Source organism: Hypanus sabinus, chromosome 2, assembly GCF_030144855.1.
Source record: "Hypanus sabinus isolate sHypSab1 chromosome 2, sHypSab1.hap1, whole genome shotgun sequence".
NCBI lineage: Eukaryota > Metazoa > Chordata > Chondrichthyes > Myliobatiformes > Dasyatidae > Hypanus > Hypanus sabinus.
The window spans coordinates 143,153,357-143,176,451 of NC_082707.1; the positions used below are offsets into that span (position 1 = coordinate 143,153,357).

Here is a 23,095-nt window from a genome sequence, read left to right on the forward strand (position 1 = left end):
TTTGCATCGCTGCTTGGTACGTGCAGGATTAAAAGAGGCTGCAGACGGTTGTAGAGTCAGTCAGATCCGTCACTCCCCATTATTGGTGACTTCAAAAGGCACCATCTGAGGAAGATAGCAACTTTATTAAGGGCCCTCACTATTCAGACATGCCCTCTTTTCATTGCACATCAGAAATGAGCTAAAGGAGCATGAAGACTCATACTCAACATTTTAGGAACAGCTTCTTTCCCTTTGCCATCAGATTTCTGAATGGTCCCTTAACACCACTGCTCTTTTGGATTATTTATTTTTGTAACGTAGTAATTTTTTTGTGTCTTGCACTGTACTGCTGCCACAAAACAACAAATTTCATGACATATGTTAGTGATGATAAACCATATTATAAATGTGACCTTTTCTAAACAAACTGACATGCTGGAGAGCAGATCCACAGATATTCAGTGATTTATTTGTCAGTTAGGGTGCAATAACTGGCCTAAATGTCTCGGGGAGACATCATAATTTGTTCTTGGATAAGCAAGCTGTTCAGCAGATGGAATGGTGTTGCAGTTAAGCCAGAGACAAACTGAATATCGCTGTTATCTTAATTGGTAAGTTGCCTTATATCAGTAAACTTGTCACACAAATTGGGCTTGTGTGACACTATCTAGCAATACAATGTATTTAGTCATGAAGCAGGCATCTGAGCCTCTTCTTAAAAGTTCCCAAATGTAACTTCAAATTTTGCTTGCGTAATTACACATTAAGTACTTGACTTTTCCAAATTTTATTCCAAATAAAATGTCCACTTAACTAGAACACTAGATCCTTTTTCAAATAAAATTACTGAATCACATCAGTGGATTTAAAGGATAAGAACATGAAAAAGAAAGCAGGAGTAGGTCATGAGGTCCCTCATCCTTCTCCAATGATTAATAAGTTCATGGACATGGCCAATCTTTTACTTCAGCACCGGTTACTATGTAACCCACATTCATTTTTATTGTCCACTCCATTTCCACTCTGATTCCTTTCTTCAGCTTTCCAACAAAACTCAAAGAACAGAATTTCATCTTCCATCTCGGCACTAAACAGTCCTGGGGGTGATATTAAGTTCAGCATTTTCAGATATACTGGTACTGATGGTTCAGATATAAGATCATGCCTCTGCAGCTTTAATTCATTTTCTCTCTCCCAATAAGCCACCTGACTGCTGGGTATCGAAAGATATTTTTTCAGATTTCTGGCAACAGCTCTATTCTGCACCTCATTGTTCTAGCAATTTGTCTTCTGTTCTCTTGATCTCCCCTCATTTGTATACTAAATAACATTTCAAGGACTCTTCATCTCATGTTCTCAATGTTGCTTATTTACTTAATATTTCTTTCTTTTTGTATTTGCACAGTTGCCTTTTGCACACCAGTTGAATGGCCAAGTTGGTACAGTCTTCCATTAATTCTGTTATGATTATTATTACTATGGATTTATTGAGTATGCCCAGAAGAAAATGGATCTCAAGTTGCATTGAAAATTTAACTTTGAACTTTTATTGTATCACCTAGCTAATCTTGTTCTCCACCCTATTATGGACATTCTCTTTGTTCTCTCTGTAATTGAAAACACATCTGTTTCTCATATTCTCAACTTCTGTGAAGAATTTGTTAATACTTCATAAATGCTGCCGAGCCTGCTGAATATTTCCAGTACTTTTTTTTTCAAATTTCCAATGCGTACTGCATTTTTTATTTTCACAACTTATAACTTTTGATTTTCTTAATATCCAAATGTATGAACATTTGTAGATCTTGCTGTGTGTCATCAACAGATTTGGATTTATTACATTTGGCCGCCTTATTCCCATCAGTAAACAGATTGTTAATGTTTGGGTCCTGGCACTGATTCCTGCTGAACCCCATCCCTTTCAGCTATTCAACCTGAAAATAACTGGTGTATTCTTATTCTATTACCTGTCATTATAAATATTCTAATCCTTTCCCTTTGCCTGTATATGACCACAAACTCATACGTACTAATTTTCTTTAATTGCACCTTATCAAAGGCCTTTGAAAGTCAAGTACAGTGTATCCATAGTTCCCCCTATATGTTTCAGTTACAATTTCAAATAAAGTGATTCATCAAACATTTCCCTTTTATAAACCCATGTTGAGTCTACTCAATTCCACAGATTCACCACTGTTTGCCCAAAAAAATTCCTCTTTATCTCCATTCTGAAAGGATGCCCCTCTATTCTGAGGCTGAGTCCTCTGTTCTTAGACTGTCCCACCGTAGGAAACATCCTCTCCACATCCACTATTATCAAAGCCTTTCATCTTTTAATAGGTTTCAATAAGGTCTCTCTCATTCTTCTGAATTCCAGTGAATACAGGCTCAGAACCATCAAACGCTCTTCATATGACAAGCTTTTCAATCCTGGAATCATTTTTGTGAACCCCTCTTTCGTTTCAGCACATCCTTTCTAAGATAAGGGGCCCAAACCTGCTCGTAATACACCAAGTGAGGCCTCACCAGAGCTTTATAAAGTTTCAGCATTATATCCTTGCTTTTATATTTTAGTCCTCTTGAAATGAATGCTAACATTGCATTTTCCTTCCTCACCACAGACTCAACTTGCAAATTAACCTTTAGGGAATCCTGCACAAGGACTCCCAAGTCCCTTTGCACCTTAGTTTTTTTTGTTTTCTATACAATTAGAAAACTTTCAACACTTGCATTTATTCTACCAAAGTGCACGACCATATATTTCCCAACACTGAATTCCATCTGCCATTTCTTCGCCCATTCTCCTAATCTGTCTAACAATCTTTAAAACCTGCCCCTTCACCTATCTTCAAATTGTCTGCAAACTACGCAACAAAGCCATCAATTCCATCATTCAAATAAGGTTAAAACAATTGGTCCCACCACAGACCCCTGTACAACACCATGATCACAGGCAGCCTGCCAGAAAAGGCTCCCTTCGTTCCCACTCTTTGTCTGCTGCCAATCATCCACTGTTTTAACAATGCTAGAATATTTCCTGTAATACCATGAGCTCGAAGCTGGTTAAGCAGCCTCATGTGTGGCACCTTATCAAAGGCCTTCTGAAAATCCAAGTACACAACATCAAGCGATTCTCCTTTGTCTATCCCGATTGTAATCACTTCAAACTTCCAACAGATTTGTTAGGTAAGATTTTCCCTTGAGGAAACCAAACTGACTACAGCCTATTTTATCATGTGCCTATAAGTACCTTGAGACCTTATCCTTAATCTCTCTTCTGACATTTCCAATATTTCAGTCTTCTAGAACCATTTCAGAATCTTATGATTCTTGAAAGATCATCACTACTGCATCCACAATCTCTTCAGCCATCTCTTTCAGAACTATGGAGTGTACACCATTTAGTCCAGGTGACTTGTCTACCTTTCATTTACCCAAGAAACTTCTATCTAGTTTTGGTAACTTCTCTCACTTAATGCCCCCTGACACCTGGAACTCTCATCATACTACTGGTGTCTTCCACAGTGAAAACTGATGCAAAATATTTATTCAATTCATATGCCATTTTGTTGTCCTCTATTACTGCTACTCCAACATTGTTTTCCAGTAGACTGATATCGACTCTTGCTTCTCTTTTACACTTTTTGTATCTGAAGAAACTTTTGGTATCCTTGTAAATATTATTGGCTAGCTTACTTTCATGTTCCATCTCTACCTTCTTAATGAATTTTTAGTTGCCTGCTGTTGGTTTTTAATAGCTTACCCATCCTTCACCTTTCCACTAATTTTTGCTCTATTATATACCCACTCTTTGATTTTTATGTTGGCTTTGACTTCTCTTGTTAGCCATGGTTGTGTCAACTTTCCTTTAAAATATTTCTTCCTCTTTGGGACATAAGCACTCAAAGTAATGAGTTCTAATATTTTCCCAACTTCTAGAGGACTTGGGTTGAGAGTAAAATGTGGAAAGTTGAAGAGGAACATGAGGGGAAACTTATTCACTCAGAAGGCCGTGAGAGTGTGGAACAAGTCACCAGTGCAAATGGTTCATTCAAACTTGATTTCAACATTTAAGAGAAGTTTGGATAGGTACATGGATGATAGGGTTATGGAAGGCTATGGTCACGGTACAGACCGATGGGAGTAGGCAGTTTAAATGGACTAGTTGGGCCGAAGGGCCTGTTTCTGTGCTGTACTTTTCTATGACCCTATAACTCGATAAGACAAAATGGTGTGCAGTTCACCTTTTTTCATCCTCCTATAATATTTACTATCTTCCATTTTGCCAGTGAGAACAGTTTTAGAATCCTGGAAACATATTTTATATAGTGGGATACAGATCATAAGGTCCTAAAAATCTGCGGTTTCAATTTTGCTCATTTTCTTTTCCAATTTTTTATTGCTCTGTTGATTTCATTTCCTTATTCTCTGGACCTGTAATTTTTTCATGTCTGTTCTCATTTTTGTACTGTCTCTTTATTCCCTGATATAAATTTACTTATTCTGTAAACATCTATATTAATTTTTGCTAATGTTCCTTGTATGTACATGTATTGAGGATTTTACAGTTTTGTTTTCTTGTACTTTCTCTTACTTTTCTCTTGCTTTCTAATTACTTGGTCTTACTTTGGGAACAATTTCCAAATTTTGAATTTCTCAGCCTTTTTGATGCAAATATGTATTAATTCTTTGAATGACAGCCTTTGCCCTTCTGCTGTCACACCACTTAACATATTTTTCCAATCTGCCATAGTTCATTGGAGCCTCACTTTGTATCTGCCAAACATTTTTGTTTACACTTTTTACTATCTGCAGTATTTTTGATTTCTTGCCTCACAGTTATCAGATAAGCACTTTGTATATGTTTAATGTCAGGGTTTCAAATTAAAATGTCATTTTTACTCTTTGTATAAAATACAATCATATAATGATCACTCTCCCTAATGGAATGCTAGTGATACTGATTAATTCAATAACAGTAATGAATACTAACTACTATGAATATGCATTCAGTGGCCACTTTATTAGGTATTTCCTGTTCCTCCTGTTTTTCACATCATTCATAGGCATGAAAATCCCATGAGGTCAGTAGTTTCTGAAACTCAAACCACCCCATCTGGCACTACCATTCATTCCATGGTTAAAGTCACTTAGATCACATTTCTTCCCCATTCTGAACAACAACTGAACTTGTTGACCATGCCTTCATGGTTTTATGCATAGAATTGTCTTCACATGATTGGCTGATTAGATAATTGAATTAATAACCAAGTGTAGCTAATAAAGTGGCCACTGAATGTATGTTATCAGGATGTATTTGTTTTTTGCAGGACTTTCATCTGAATAGAGTAAACTTGGAAGAGACTCCAGGAGTAGAAAATTCTTCTGCAGGGGCAAGACCAAAGAAAAAAACTAAAAAAACTTATGACTTAACAGCCACTGATAATTTTTGGCAAAGGCACAAAGGCAGGTAATACATTTCAGGATTGTATTTTCTTGTTTTTTTTCATGAAGAAGTACTTTAGTATTTCGTTTTGTCATTTCAGTATTTCTTCTGGCACAATCTCAGTTTACACTGCCATAAGCCTTCTATTGCTTTTGTGCTTAGCACTCTACTTACTGTTGTATTTATTATTTTCACGTACATTCTTTGCATTGTAAGCTTCATGCGAGCAATAAACTTCATGCACCCTCTAGCGTATTTGACAATAAACTAATCTGAATCTACTTGTGTAATTGTATCTTTAAGGAGAAATTAACAGATACATTGGGGTTTGAAACCCACAACTTCACCTTATTGTTCTTGATTTATTTTGAAAGTGTCAATTAACACAAGCAGTTGATCCAATCCATGAAATTCTTGTTTGCTAAGAGACTAATGTCTGTTCTAATTCCACATCACGTCGTCTTGGTTTATGGTGCAGATTAAGGCATATCAAGTCCTTTTAATATATAGTGTGTGTCTTTCCACTACCTCTAGCAGGGGGTTCAGAACCCCACCACCCTCCTAGTTATTGTCTTTGCTACATTGTTCCTCATCTTTGATAAAATTAGGAATAAACTGGACGTTTGCTATCCTTGTGGGAAAACATTTGATACTTGTAACCTTTAGCAAACAAGTATGTTCTTATTTTGGAGAAAAGTGCAATTGCCTGCTGATGAGCATACTTTTCATTGAATTGAGATCTAGGGTATCTAAAAGATATTATCTTATCTTATATGATTGTACCTTGAATCCCTGATCTTTTCTTATTTAGTCCCTTTCCAGAAGTAGCTGAATCAGTCCAACAAGAACTGGATTCTTACAGAGCACAAGAGGATGAAGTCAAACACTTAAAGAGTATCATGGTAAGCAATGAGACAATAGAAGTAGTCAATTAATAATTAAAATTTGAAATGATCTGTACAACTTCAGTATATACACAGCATTCAAAACTATAATAGAAGAACAGAAGACCAAAATTCAAAGTACACAGCCATTGATGTTGGGGAAGAGCAGAAAAACTGTATTAGAAATTGGAGGAACAGTTAAATATTACATCTATCATCATGAACAAAGGATGTATGAGCTTGAGGGAATGATGAGAAAAAGCAAAGCTAAAATTAAGATAAAATAGTGATAAACCAGTTCTGCATATTGGGGTATTCTGCACTCTGCCTCTTAGTGTATACAAATGAGTTTGTGAAAGATGAATTGGTAAAATATATTGACAAAGAGTGCAGATAGCAGAGGAAATTCCTCAGATACAGAAGAATTGGAGTTAGATTGGAATTTTTTGAGAGGTAGGAGATGTCAGTTAATTCAAAGAGACAACTGTCTTATATACATGAAATGTTATGCTTCAGATAAAAGATGAGGGTGAACAACAGCATATTTGAGTTTTACTTTAGCTTTGGAAAATCAGCTGAAATTCAGTTTTTTGCTCTACATTCTTAAATCTACAGTATTATTAAAAGTAACCTCATTTTGAGAGTTCTTCATTGGAGGCTGAACATACTATTTCCTGTCTTTTTTAATGGTTGAAATTTATGTTACAAAAGATGTGACTTTGTAGTTCATTGTTGATAATATTTGTAATTTTTCTCTGCAGGGGTTAGAGGGAGAGGATGATGGTGCTATTAGCATGCTTTCTGATAACACTGCAAAACTTACATCTGCAGTGAGGTGAGTATTGACTGAAAAAACATTAGATTCACAGGTCTGTATTTTGCACAATTAGTGTTTACAGACAAGCCTATAAAATATTATGGAGCTTATTTATTACTAAATGTAATTAGATTGCCTCGATGGTTCCAGTGCTTTAGATAAAAAGTAGTGTAATAATAAACAACATGTTCTGGACATGAAAGCTTGCTACAGTATCTTTATTGATTTTATTTGTTCCAAAAGAAACAATGGGATCATGATTTTTGACCAGATTGCAACATGTTTTCCTGAAATTCTATGCCTCTCAATTATTTGCGTGGCCACTCTGAAGTTGCAGTCCTGCTGTTTGCTATGGAACATATTTGTCATATTCCAAAAGAGGCAAAAGAGGGATGAAGATCCAAATCAAGAGTTCTTTTCTGGCAAGAAACTCACCATTCAGCAAAACAATCTATTATTTTTTTATTTGGAATGATAATATTTCCAAACTTAATGTTCTTTTATTCCCCTCTTTAGCATTGCATGACTGCTTCTAAGCAGCTAGTCACACTATCCAAAGATTAATGAAAATGTTCATTTAGCCAGTACTATATGAGAAATGCCAGTACTTAACACAGTCAATGCTGGCATTTGTGACTGACAAATGTCAGCAAGTTGGAATTCCTGCAATACCTAATCCTACAGGCTAAGTTCTACTGGCAGTTTCTCGGTTGTGCTCCAGATTTGAATTTCTAATGGGGTCTAATTGCAAAGCACAGTCCTGTTGAATTCAGCAGCCATTTCACAGGTTCCTATGAACCTGCACTGTCTGTGAGCCAAATCATTTGAAGGGAATGGTTCTGACAGAGAAGGGTGAGTATAGTTAATTTACAGTCTTCTAATTAATTATACTTGAACATTGAACAATACAGCAAAGGAACAAGGTCTTTGACACGCAATGTTTGTACAATGCCTGTTGTTGAGCACTATGTTGAATTAAACTAAATCCCTTCCACCTATAGCTGACGTATATCCCTCCATTCCCTGAATCTTCATTTGCCTAATAGCCACTAAACTACCACTGTCATTTCAGCTTCTACCACTGCCTTACCCACCAACCCCCAGCAGGCCATTCCAGCCACCTACAACTCTTTGTTTAAAAGAACTTGCCTGAAACATCTCCTCTAAACTACTCCCCCCCCCCCCCCCCCAATTATTATAGTCTTCTACATGAGTAGTTCTCTACCACTTGATATTTGCACCCTGGGAAAATGATTCTGATTGTCTACCCTATCTTGCCTCTCATAATTTTATAAACTTTTGTCAGATTTCCCTTCAGCCCCTGCCAGTCAAGAGAAAACAATCCATGTTTGTCCCACCTCTGCTTAATGCTCATACCCCCTAATCCAGAGAGCATCTTGGTAAACTTATGTATTTTCCAAAGCCTTCACATCCTTCCTGTAATGGGGCATCCGGAATTGCACACATATGGCTTTAATTTTTATAATCTTTAAAATTATTTTTAGTAAACTTCCCATTTTTTTTTATTATGTATACATCTTGGTTTCCTTTTCTGTTAGTTTTTGAATGCTTCTAAGTGTTAGGAACATTTTGAAATATTCAAGGTCTTTGACATTTCTGAAAACTTACAAAGTTATTGGTGAAACTTTGAAAGCTGTTGGTGGTTCATCCGTTTTCTGGGCATGACTTATTCTGGCCCATCCGCATTACAACATAAAACTGGAAAGCCCCCATACAGTACCTAACCAGCCACTTTACCAGTTGACCTTGCCAGCAGGATCACCAAAGATAGTTACAGATGTTTTGCGTTTGTCAGCATTAAGTGTGGTAGCTCAGCTTTAGCAGCAACATCTGGCCCGGTGTCAAATACTGGAATAAATAATCAAACACAGGTTCTATTGTGCACAGCAAGCAATGATGTTCTACAAACTATAGAAAAGAGTGCAGCAATGGTTCTTCAGAATCACGTCAGTGAATAATTATCAATTTTGCACCAGTCTGGTTGCAATCAAACAGTAAAATTAAATTACCAAAACATTGTTAGATTTGAAAGAAATTGTATAATGGGAGTCAGACTTGTTTACACATTAATAATGTCTAATTTAACATCTAATAGAGGTAAAATAATAGAGATAAAGCAGAGCCTTGGTCACTGTTACTTCGATGGAATTTCAAAATTATTTTATAAAATCTTAAAGGTTAAGTTGCAACAAATTGGAAACAACCTTGTGCAAACCGGAGTGATTAAATAAGAGACGAGCTGCTTGGGTCCTAGTGCCCTTCCCTTGGACAACATCGGTGGTGTGGACAGGGGAAGGCTTGCAGCTTGGGCAACTGCCGGTTTCCCATACAACCCTGCCCAGGCCTGCGCCCTGGAAACCTTCCAAGGCGCAAATCCATGGTCTCACGAGACTAACGGATGCCTATAATATAAATAAGGGACAGTAACTATCAAAGGGGTAACTCTTAAGACCAATGATGAACTAGCTTTTTACTTGCGTATAATCTGGAGTGGAGACAAAGAAAGTGTATTAAGTTTGTGGGTGATACTTGGGAGATGCAGTGAATATGGAAAAGTGGATCAATAAATTACACAAAACTGCATATATGATGAAATGAATGCACATGACAAATATTGTTGCTGTTTAAAAGATATCAAGTTGTTGTAAGAATGACGGGGACTCACAGAGTAAGTTTTTTTTCAAACTCCCGGACCATATGTACAGGGAATAATATAATCTTTTCCATCATTTACACTTCTCAGAAATATACAATATTAATGAGATTGATGAAGATTACCAAATGGGTTGTGCAGGAAAAATATTTCAGTGAATCAAGTTGTCCAAGCAATCTCTATTGGCTCTGGATGGAAATTTTAAATGCTTTAAAGAACTCTTTGCATGTCTCAATTACTGCTTTACAATCCCTCGATAATTATGAATGAGAAGTTTAAAATGTACATTTGCTGATGTATGTATTCCCCGTAGTTTTTAATTTAGCTTTCTGTACTGCATAGTTTAGAAAAAAATTGCTAATTGATATTTTTTGCTTTGTTTGCTATCATATTGCCAGAGTTTTTTAAATAAGGCAATTCTGTTCAGAATAAATTTACATTATGAGATGTATTCTTCAATTCTATTTGTGTGCCTGAATTTTAACTAGATCTTTTAATCCATTCATCTTTACCAGAAATTTATTAGTGCTAGCCAAATGTCGGAATTGTCATTTTCATTCAACTGCTTCGTGCATATAAATTGGTAAATTGGTTTTTTATTTTTGTTTGCTTTCTGACACAGTGAAAAACTTTTTCTTTGCATGCTGTGCAAGCAGATCATTTCATTACATCAATGCATTGAGGTAGTCCAAGGGAAAGCAATTAGAGGGTGTTATGTACAGAATGTGCAGTGCAGGCAGACAGTAAGATGCAAGGCTGTTGTGAGATAGAGTGTGAGGTCAAGAGTTCATTTTATTGTGCTAGAGCACTATTCAATACTTTTATAGAATATTAGAGTAGCAGGACAGAAGCTGTCCTTGAGCCTGATGATGTGTGCTTTCAGGCTTTTGAATTGTCTGCCTGATGGAAGGGAGGAGAAGCACAAGTGACCGGAGATGTGGGTCTCAAGGTTCAAAGTAAATTTACTATCATAGTACATATATGTCACCATATACCATCCTGAGATCCATTTTCTTGCAGACATTCACAGTAGCTAGAAATAAACACATTAGAGTCAATGAAAAATTGCACACAACAAAGATGAACAAACAACCAATGCACAAAAGACAACAGACTGTACAAGTACAAAAAGAGAAAAATAGTTAAATAATTAAGCAATAAATATCAAGAACATAAGTTGTAGAGCCCTTGAAAGTGAGTCCATATGTTGTGGAACCATTTCAGTGCTGAGGTGAGTGAATTTGAGTGAAGATATCCCCTCTAGTTCAAGAGCCTAGTGGTTGAGGGTTGACAGTTGATTATATTGGCTGCCTTACTGATGCAATGAGAAGTGCATGGAGGGTAGGGTGATTTCCATAATGTGCTGAGCTGTGTTTGCGATTCTGCATTTTCTTATAGTTTCGGGCAGAGCAATTGAAATTCAAAGATGTGATACATTTGGATGGGATGCATTCTATAGTGCATTGATAAAAATCACTATAGGTCAAGGAGGATATGCTAAATTTATTTACCTTCATGTGGAAGTAGAAACGTTGGGGTACCCTGATGGCTGTGACATCAGTGTGTTTGGACCAGACACATTATTCCCTCCGAGGAACTTGAAAGTACATTTATTATAAAAGTATGCATGCTGTATACAACCCTGAAATTCATCATCCCACAGGCAACCACAAAATAAAGAAAACCATGAAACCCATTCAAAGAGAAACACAAAACCCCCAACACTCAGAAAAAGAACAAATCATGCAAATGGCGGAGAAAAAACCTGAAAACCACAGAGTATATAACATCAACCACAAAGTCAACAAAACAGTCCAGGAATATGCAGCTTTAGCTCAGTTCAATCCAATCAAGCACTGTGCCGTTTGCTGACTGTGGGCCACAGAGCCTGTCCATCCCAACTAACATTGCTCAAAGCAGCAACTAAAAGCTGCAGCCAGAAACCATAAACTCATCACAACATGAACTATAGAGTCCAGTCCACAAGCCACATGGATCCAACATTGCCCAAGACCCATGACTGCGGTAGCAGTAAGAGAAAGACCGATCCAACATAGGCACTGTCCTCCGGGTGCAGTGAGTGAGAGAGAGACCGGTCTCTCGCAGGCAGATGGCACTGAGCACCCGCTCGCCTTCCACTACCATCCTCACTGATTTCAAATCCCTCAACGCTTCAATCATTGAGAAATGGAGTTGTTCACAGGCTTGAGCCCCATTTCCAGGCTTTGCACATTTGGTTCAAAACCTCACTAAACCTCCTCGGAGACAGCAAAGCACCAGATTGCTCAATCAGCTTGAAAATATACCATCAAGCTATAGATCACAGGCTCCGATAGTAGCTGAATCATATTTGAAAGAAGTAGTGTTAAAGGAAGTAAAAGAAGTAATTTTGTGAACTGTCTGAAGGATGTTCCATTTGGTCACGTTGTTCGCTGGTGCCACCTTCTGCTCAACGTCAGCAGTCTTGACATAACAGGAACATGTGCACTGACCCTTTTCCTGAAGTCTGTGACTAAGCTCTTTTGTTTTGCTGACATTGAAGGAAAGGTTGTTGTTATGGCACCATGCTACTAGGCTCTTTATCTCCTTCCTGTGCTCCAATTCATTGCTATTTGAGATACAGCCCACTACAGTTGTATCATCTACAAACATGAACGTGGAATTAGAGCATAATCTGGCCATGCAGTTGTGGACATATTTAGGACTAAAGTAGGGATTGAGGATGCAGCCTTGTAGGACACCAGCATTATGGTTAATTGTGGCAGAGGTGTTGCTGCTCTGCCTTGTGATTGTGGTCTGTTGGTCAGGAAGTCAAGGATCCAGTTATAAAGGAAGGTGTTGAGTCCCAGGTCAGGGAGTTTAGAAGTAAGTTTGCTTGGAATTATCGTATGGAAGGCCAGAGTTGTAGTAAATAAACAATATTTTAACATGTCCTTGCTGTCCAGATGCTCCAGTGAGTGAGTGTAGGGCCAAGGAGATGGCATCCACTTGGACCTATTTTGGTGGTAGGTGAATTTCAGTGAGCCAAAATGTCTGGAAGGCTGGAGATGATGTATGTCACAACCGAAATTTATACTTATTTGGCCACTTTATTAGGTATACCTGTTAACCTGCTCATTAATACAAATTCAATCATGTAGCAGCATCTCTATGCAGAAAAGCATGCAGACATGGTCAAGAAGTTCAGTTGCTGTTCAGACCAAACATCATAATGGGGAAGAAATGTGATGCAAGTGACTTTGACCTTGGAATGCTGCCAGACTAGGTGGTTTGAGTATCTTAGAAGCTGCTGATCTCTTGGGATTTTCACACACAGCAGTATAAAATTTACAGAAAATGATGCAAAAATCAAAAAAAAACATCCATTGAGTGGTAGTTCTGTGGGCAAAATGACTTGTTAATGAGAGAGATAATAGAAAAATGGGCAGATTGGTTCACATTGTCAAGGAAGGTGACAGTAACTCAAATAACCATACTTTACAACAGCGATGTGCATCTCTAAATGCACCTGTCCAGCCTTGAAGTGGATGGGCTACAGCAGTCCAGGATGACCACAAACATACATCAGTGGCCACCTTATTAGGTATAGAAGGTACCTGTACCTAATAAAGTGGTCTCTGAGCATAATTCTCTTGATAGCCATATTCTTGCTTTTGTAATGAAACAGTTTGGGATTTTAAGGAATTTTAGATAACTTTGAAAAGTGCCTGTCATCTTCAGAAGCAATCTGATATTTTTTCTTGCTGGAGCAGAATATGGAGAAATTGTATTGATATGTAAAAACTAATGAAGGTATCAAAAATGCATTCACAAGAACCAGGTAACATAAATATACTAATATTAGCTCCCATGGTAAAGGAGGAAAACATAACAATAAAAGGATGTAGAACTAAAACAAATAAAAGCCCTGGTAATCAAGAAAACCTGATCATTGTGTATGTTTATAATCTGTTCCAAACCTTATCTGGGCGTATTTAATCATTACCAGACTTCATAGCTTCATCAACAATTTTAAATCCGTGGGAGTATTTGTCTCAGCCTAAAGAGATATTCCCTTTGTTTTATCCATCCCATCTCCCGCATTGCTACTTAAAGCTAACTTATTTTCTCTCCCACTTAAGAAGAGTCTTGGACCGGAATCAGTAACTCTTTTTCCATAGATACTGCCAAACTGCTAAATGTACCCTGCATTTTCAGCATTTGCATTTTCTCTCTCACAGAACCATCTTTTAAATTTGACTTTTTGTCAATTTTTCACGGTCACAAGTGCCAACTTAAGCTTCCCAATGGTGGAAGTGCTAACTCCACACTCTCAACTACCAATAAAGTCTGTGCTTTAATCCACTCTATCCCTCCAATGCCTAAATTGTTTAAAATTTTTATACATCCATTTATAAAACAGTCAGTGTTTATACTGAATGCCGTGTATAGTTTTAGAAGTTGTTTTATCTGCTTTGTTCTATTTATTTTCTAATGCTAGCTGGTAATGAAGTTTTATCCTCTGTAAGCTTGTAATTTCCTTGCTGGGCTATTAAATCCATGAGGAAATAAAATTAGCTTATTTTTTTCATTACATTTCAAACTACTGGCAAAATTTTGTTATTTCTTGATCTATTCCACAAAGGCAATTGTAATGAACTGCAATGAAGCTAAATTTTGTAACTCTAATATTGAAGATTTTTTTTAAATGTTTTATCTATTTTCCTTAAAGCTCTCTCCCTGAACTTCTGCAGAAAAAAAGACTTATTGATCTTCATACAAATGTGGCAACGGCTGTCTTAGAACATATTAAGGTACAATATTTATTGAAATGTGCCAGTTATAAAGATTAAAAGATAAGCTTTATTTGTCTCACGTCTATCATAACATGCACTGAAATACGTTGTTTGTATCAAATCAAATGAGTGAGGACACATGTCGCCACACTTTCTGGCACCAACATAGCATGCCCACAGCTCGCTACCCTATTCATACCTCTTTGAAATGTGGGAGGAAACCCACATAGTCACAAGGAGAATGTACAGGTTCCTTTTGGACAGCGGTGGGATGTGAACTCCAACCTTACAGCTGGTGCTGTAAAGCATTGCGCTAATTGCTATGTCATCATTCCATCCATACAGTAATTTCATCAAAGAGTTCCTTTTCACATAATGTCATTTTTTGAATCTACCTTTACTTTAAATGACACATCAGTTAGTGTACATAACCAGTGAGGTTACCATTTGTTAATCATTGCATTTGAATATAAGGCAGTAGGTTTTTAATTTTACTGTATTTAAATAACTTAATTGATCTTTGATAGCCTACCATGTGCAATAATTTTAGTTGTGGAAAAATGTTACTAAAGCATATTTTCTTATAAGGACAAATGTGTGTTTTAAACAGAAACTGCTGAAACTAAGTGTATGAAAAATTAGCTAACAGAATGACTTCGAACATGTCCTATCAAATCTTGTTCGAAGCTGTGATTGTTCCTTCTTAAGTGATACCAATTATGACTGAAACAAACCTAACTTCTCTAACTTTCATTTTGGCTCTGTAATTTTGTAAGTTTGCAGTAGTGTGTCCTAATCTAGAACTAATTTAGCAATTTCAATTCAAAAAACAATAAATCTTAACAATAAATTAAGATTAAAGCATCTCTTGTTACCAGAATATAGGGAGAATTACCTATAACTAATTCGTGATACACTTGACTTTGGATGGCCAGTTGCTGATAGTAATTGCTACAGTAAAATGCCTCAGTTATTCAGCTGATATTCCCTTATTCAAAAGAGAAATTTAATGTCATTGATAAGCAATATAAATAAAATAATAGCTATTTTTCTAATAAGAACATAAAAAGTAGGAGCAGAAGACCAGAAATTAGTTTGAGTGAGCTCCACCATTGAATAAGCAATTCTGTAGAACTTTGTAGAATTCTAACTGAATAGCATCTGTCATTTGAGTGTGCCACCATATCAGGCAAGTTGTTATGAGGCAACACAGTCATTTTCTGACTTAGCTACAGTGTAACTCCTGTCAAGTGATTGATCCAGCTGCTGAGTTTGGAGCATAGAACAGTACGTGTTGTCTTGTATCGCTTGCCAACATTTCTGTCAAAAGAAAACTAGAAATAAATCAACTTAGGCCTTTGACATCTAATTTGACAGAAAGGGTTTGGAAACACTTTTGGAAACCTGGGAGATTGTGAAGTTATATGTCCCAGTGTACTGAAACCAAAACCCGCAGAGTGGAAGTATTGAGCAAGTCTTACCATATTGTAAGAATTTATGAATGATTAATACATAACTGATGCTTTCAGCATCCAACTTTGAAAGCCACAAGACTATATCAGTAGTTTATCAAATGAAAAAAAAAAATTAACTATCCTGAACCTCTAATTCTGTTTTGATAAATTGCCTCTTTCCTGTGCTTTTAATAATTAAAGAAATTTTATCTGCGAAATTTCTATGGGCTGTGTGATGCTCCCTTCATAACTTAGAACAATACAGAATGGATTAAGGAAGATACTGCCTTGGTAGGGTCAAGGGTGTAAGAACAGTTAAAGAAAATGGAAACATACAGTATAACTGAGTTCCCTCATTGGAAAAAAAAACACAGCTTCTAAGTTTCACATAACTTGCCAGGTATGATGTTAAATCGCATAGCCAGGGCTAGATTCCAGGTTTGTGTATAATAAAGGCCTAATAGGCAGATCTCACCTTAGTTAGTGTGCAAAGTTAAAAATAAGCTGGAGTTCCCTTTCCTGATTTTCTTCCTGTGGTCATTCAAGGATAGTAAACCTGTGGCAACTCTGTGTGGATTAGACCTTTCTCATAATACACTGCTGCCCTGTCACTCCGTGTTCCAAACTACCATAATGTTTCAGATACTGAAGAGTAACATACCTGCCCAACACAATTGCTCTATATACAAAAAAAGGGGAAGAATCTTAGGGAAGAAATTGTGTTGATTAAATTTCACTTAATCTTTTGGATGCTGGGCTACCTTTGGCAGAGAGTTAACCCTACAAAATGTTTGTTTCAATATCTATAGTATTGTAACCCCATAACATAGCACAGCATCAAATATGATTTAAAGCCTTTACACAAACATAATAATCTCCCTAATGAACACCTGCTTACTTTTGTAAGTGAATTGATTCATCGTCACTTACAATAAGCCACCATTCCATTGTTTTTTTCTCATCATTTTCTGTTACCTTCTATCCCTGAAGTTTCTTCCAGTATTTTACTGCTTGAATTTAAATTTATTACATATATGATTTTGGCTACCTATCTATTAACAGTCATTTCAAAATATTTAATTGTTGAAACCAGATTAGTTAGCTGTTCATTTTGTTTGTAATAGAGCAATCAATACATGTAACATTTTTTTCCTGATATCTGTGCTTGAACCTAAATCAATGTAATGGAATCAAGATGTTTTTCTTTGTCAGTTATTAGTACCTAAATTTTTTTTTTAAATGACATATACAGTTCCAACTAATTTACAGTCCTCAATTAGGAATTTTAAAAAATTGAAAGTTTTGGGGACTGTAAAATAAAATGCCTCTATGAAGGCTGAGGATTGCGTTATAGATGTTGGATTCTCTGTGTGTTTTGTGTTCTAAAAGACTCCCAATGAAAATGATAAACATTTCAGTTCAGACAGGATGTTTAGTTCTCTGTATCTTTTGAGGTTAACATTTTTGGATTGAGTAAGAATATTCGTACTTCAATGCTAAATTCACTGCTCTTTTGAACTTTTAGATGGAAGCTGTAAAATTTCTCCAGTTTCCTCATCTGATTTTTATTCAGTTTTTTTTTCTCTGTTAACCAGCAGTTTAATCAATCACATCTGCTGTATTAGATTTATAAAAAGTTTAGCTATCTGCTTCTCCCTATTGTTATCATTATCACACACATCATTGCTTATTTTTTTGTGAAAGTTTTTGATTTTATAATTACCTTCACCTACTAAAAATGTCCTGTAGAAATCCTGAAGCTGGTAATGTTTGGTAATATTTTCTTTTCCCTGTTAGGCTCGAAAGCTAGATGTCTATTTTGAATATGAGGAAAAGTTGATGAGCAAGTCGACACTGGACAAATCCCTACTGGATATGATATCCGATCCTGATGGTAACTATTGTGCTTATAATTGAAGATTGATCTTCAGATCATATGCAACCTTAGAGAAAGCACAGGCTATATGTTCTGACACACTGCAAAGGCAGAATTTACATTGTACTGCGAAGTGCCATTAATAGCTTATATTAGATTTTTAACTTAAAAGGCTTAAATGTATTTAAAAATTAAGAACATTGTCCATATTTCATGAATGATTAGATAAAGCTCGGAAATAAATTTGTCTAGCATGAGACACATTAGTTATTATTTTAATATTGGTTCTGATACTGTCTGCAAAATAGCAATTTCTTTGCTATATTTTCATTGTTCTGAAAAATAATTTGCTTTCATTTTTATAGGAGGTACCCCTGAAGATAAAATGAGGTTGTTTATCATTTACTACATCAGTTCACCCCAGCCACCTTCAGAGGCAAGTTTTAGCTTAATATTCGGCAACTAAAATTATTTTCTACTTTCATTTTGAAAAGCTTGCAAAATACCATTTAATTTTAAGGAGTTGATTAGTTCTTAAATGGTAATAAAATGTCTACATTTTCACATTTTATCATCATCATCGTTATGTGCCATTGGTAAATCATGGTCTATGACCATGATTGTTCATGGCAAACCTACAGAAGCAGTTTGCCGTTGCCTTCTGGGCAATGTCTTTACAAGACATGTGACCCCTGCCATTATCAATATTCTTCAGAGATTACCTGCCTGGCATCAGGTAGTAACATAACCAGGACTTGTGATATGCACCAATTGCTCATACGACCATCCACCACTTGTTTCCATGGCTTCACATAACCTTGGCAGGGGGCTAGGCAGGTACTACACCTTGCCCAAGAGTGACCTGCAGGCTAGCAGAGGGAAGGAGTGCCTTATACTTCCTTTGGTAGAGCTGTATCTCCACTCTGACAACTTTCACATTTAACAATAAATAAATAATTTTTGAAATACTGTTCCCTTGTCATGCAGTGTTACCTACAATAGAAGTCTCAATTCCACACCAGTAAGTTAGTTTTTTCGCTATTAAAATTTATTTTGCCAGTGATGAGAGCAAAATTTTGGCCATCTTGTAGTCCATCAAATATTGCTATGAGGTTTTCATAACCATTTGAAAGGGAAATGGGATGCCAAGTTAAAGCCTTATCAGAAAGATAGTATGCTGTACATCTGTAATCCCTCTAGTCCCCACAACTCTCTCTATATCCATAGCCCCCTCCTTGCCCCCATACTCTTCCATATATTTGTTACCCCTCCAGTCAGCATTCCCTCAGTACTGCATTGAAGTATCGACTTAGGAGTAGGTCCTGGAGCACTTGATCCATAGCCTTCCCATTAAGAGTGAGAATCATAATATTTTAAGGGGAAACATAAAGTAGGCCACTTTACTTGAAAATTGGCACACCAAGAGCCTGCCGTGCACCTGCACCAATTAGAAGACAGGTTGCCATTGTATTAACCAATTTAAAAAATTTCACCAAATATGCTGGTGATTTTCTGTATCTGTCATGATTCCATTGATATTTCTACAAACATACACAAAGGTTGTAGACAATAGTAGCTTTTCTATAATCAATAAAATGCTAATCAAATTCTGGCCTAAGTATTTAAGTTTATACATGAATAATATCCATTCATGCTAAGTACCTTCTGCTTTTATCAGACACAGAGAGAAAGGAGAAAGTGATATTCTTTAACCTTGGTTGTCTCAAATTAAGCAAAAATGCACTTATAAATACGAACAAATATCATAATTTTGATATCATTGCAAGATCTCCAAAGGTTAATGCAATTCCTTGGATCAATTTCATTTGTGCCAAATAAATCAAAAAAATCTCAGTTTATAACAGATAGAATGTACATTTAATGTGCTTTACTGTTATCTCTGAATTCATGTAGAACAAAGTTAAAAATAACATTATTGGATTTCATTTGCAACAGTGAATCCTAATAATGTATTAAGTTTTGTGACTGATATATAGAAGCTCTGATTACATCACCTTTTATTCAGAACTGGCTTAATATGATGTTATTTAAATTTTCTCATTCTTTCTTGCTGTTATATACAGAGTAAGGTGTATGTATTACCATAAAATTGGACACTACCTATAGGTAATAATTAAGGAAGATTAAATTCAAGATTGTGGCTGCTGTATATTTTGACATGTGTGAAATATATTTACTTGTTGAGAAATATTTTGTAATCTCTCCAAATCCCTTATGTTTGTCCAGAGATAACAAAACTTCACATTGAGTTGGCATGCCACTATTTATTGTTGCAGGTTACATTTACGGTGGCTTTAAAAGTGCCCTGTAGCTAAGCCTTTTCCTCAATAAAAATAAGCATTCCTTGGGCAAATATTTCAGATCTCTTTTGAAGAATTAAATCATCTAAAATTGACCTTGAATTGAAAATCTTGATTGTTATTTTAGAAACATAGGAAACATACAACACAATACAGGCCCTTCACCCCGCAATGTTGTGCCAAAAATGTATGTGCTTTAGAAATTACCTAGGGTTACCCATAGCCCTCTATTTTTCTAAGCTTCATGTACCTATCCAGGAGTCTCTTAAAAGACCCTATCGTATCCGCCTCCACCACCATCGCTGGCAGCCCATCCCACGCACCCACCACTCTCTGCGTTTTAAAAAAAAAACAAACAAAAAAAACACCCCTGACATCTCCTCTGTATCTGCTTCCAAGATCCTTAAACTGTGCTCTCTCATGTTAGCCATTTCAGCCCTGGGAAAAAGCCTCTGACTATCTACTCAATCCATGCCTCTCATCATCTTATACACCTCTATTTGTTCACCTCTCATCCTCTGCCGCTCCAAGGAGAAAATGCCAAGTTCACTCAACCTATTCTCATAAGGCATGCTCCCCAATCCAGGCAACATCCTTGTAAGTCTCCTCTGCACTCTTTCTATAGTTTCCACATCCTTCCTGTAGTGAGGTGACCAGAACTGAGCACAGTACTCCAAGTACTGGTCTGACCAGGGTCCTGTATAGCTGCAACATTACGTCTCGTCTCTTAAACTCAATCCCATGGTTGATGAAGGCCAATGCACCATATGGCTTCTTAACCACAGAGTCAACCTGCACAGCAACTTTGAGTGTCCTGTGGACTCAAACCCCTAGATCCCGCTGATCCTCCGCACTGCCAAGAGCCTTACCAGTAATACTATATTCTGCCATCATATTTGACCCATCTCACACTTATCTGGGTTGAATTCCATCTGCCACTTCTCAGCCCAGTTTTGCATCCTATCGATGTCCTGCTGTAACCTCTGCCAGCCCTCCACACTATCCACAACAGCCCCAACCTTTGTATTATCAGCAAATTTATTAACCCAACAGCCAACAGTCAGGACTAAATAAATTTGCTTAGATATCAAAATACTATTTTATTTAACATTCTTTTAAAGATCTTAAACTTCATCAAAAATATCTATCTTTATGGCTTTTAATGCATAGTGGAGATCACTGTGCTTCAAATCTTCCCTTTCGCCTATTTATTCCATCAGTAATTACCAGTAATATCATTAAAATTTATGCACATATGTGACAATTTGTGGTATGCAAATGAAATGAAAATAACATCTCAACTTTGTCAATTTTCAGAACAAAACTATTTGCAAAAATATTTCCTTTATATTTCAAGAATGTTTATTGATGTCCATCATCACTTAATCTTACCAAGTAATGGCCCACATTTTGTAGGATTTGCTTGTAGCTCCATGTAGAAACATCAGTAGTTCTCAACATAAATTTTGGTAACTTTGAGGACTCCTGCACAGACACCTCAATGCAATTGTCTTGAATGAACAAGACTTTTTAGCCTCTCAACATTTAAGAATTCTTTATTTGCAAGTAGATTGTACGGATTTTGCGGGAAGGAAATTAATTGTAAAGGCTAAATTATTATTTTTGCATTTCTGCTTTTCTTGATCTTTTTAATTTAAAAAAGTCAATATCTGTGCTTACATTACTCAGTTTTGATCCAGATGTTGGGGGGGGGGGGGGGTGTTGATTTTTTAGCTTACTAAGCCAGTGTTCTGGACTCCGCAAATGAGGCCTGAGGGCAACTAGGGCTTTGAACAATATAAAAAAAAGCCCTCCCTTCAGCTACCACAAAAAAACTATGATTACAAGGTTATTTTACTAGCTGTATTTTTCAGAGTCTAAAACATATTAAAAATCACTTTTAAAAGCTAGTTAAAATTAATAATTTAACTAATTAAAAGCATTAAAAAGTTATCTTTCTTTCTTGCCGTACTTTAGTATTTCTCAAAAACATGAATAAATAGGTTCAGGAATGCTTCATCAGATATATCCAAGTGCAAACTCCAACAGCCAAATTACACAGGAATTTCAACAAGGTGGGGCTACACATTTAACTCTGTGATTAAACTATACAAGTAATGCAAAATCAGAAAACTGCTGCAGATGCCAGAAATCTGAAATAAGAAACAAAAAATGCTGGAAGCAGACAATGAGTCAGGTACCATGTGTAGAAAGAGAAATGTTTCAGGTAAATGACCCTTCATTGGAATGAGAAAGAGAGAACATCAAGTTAGTTTTCTGTAGCAGTGTAGCTGATGGGATGGTGGGTAGAACAAAGAGAATGTCTTTGATAGGGCAAATCGAAATGAATTAATGGGTGATATAATTAGAATCATAGAGTTATACAACATGGAAACAGGCCATTCAGCCCATCTTGCCTGGGCCAATAAAGGTGTCTTGCCAAGGTAGTCCCAAATCCTTCTAAATGATTCTACCCATTAAGCTATCCAAATATCTCTTAACTGTTGTAACTATACTCACCTCTACCCCCTCCTTTAGAAGCTTGTTCAATGGCACCACCCTCTTGTGAAGAAAAACTTTTTCTCCAGGTCTCATTTGAATCTTTGCCCATGCACTTTAAATCTATACTCTCTAGTTTTAACTTCTTCTGTGCTGGAAAAAAAGTCTGTGACCATCCATCTTGTTTGTGTCTTGAATGATTTTGTAAATCTCTTCAGGGTCATCCTTCATCCTCCTTCACACCAGGGTAAGCAGTTCCAACCTATCTAGACTCTCCTTATAACTTAAACTCCCCAATCCCAGCAACATCCTTGTGAATCTTTTCTAGACCCATTCTAGCTTAATTGTGTCCTTCATGTAGTACAGT

The 23,095-nt window shown here is 36.5% G+C and overlaps 1 protein-coding gene across 3 annotated transcripts in view; it reads left to right on the forward strand.

Moving 5' to 3' along the window:
* The window catches only part of scfd1 (sec1 family domain containing 1), a 156,155-nt gene that overhangs the window by 49,496 nt on the left and 83,564 nt on the right, over nucleotides 1-23,095 (forward strand). For all 3 annotated transcript variants that reach the window (XM_059956112.1, XM_059956122.1, XM_059956130.1), the window contains 6 exons: nucleotides 5,313-5,452; nucleotides 6,240-6,330; nucleotides 7,074-7,147; nucleotides 14,515-14,596; nucleotides 17,830-17,926; nucleotides 18,274-18,344. In XM_059956112.1, coding sequence (XP_059812095.1) covers nucleotides 5,313-5,452; nucleotides 6,240-6,330; nucleotides 7,074-7,147; nucleotides 14,515-14,596; nucleotides 17,830-17,926; nucleotides 18,274-18,344 — 555 coding nt within the window. The remainder of the gene's footprint in view (nucleotides 1-5,312; nucleotides 5,453-6,239; nucleotides 6,331-7,073; nucleotides 7,148-14,514; nucleotides 14,597-17,829; nucleotides 17,927-18,273; nucleotides 18,345-23,095) is intronic.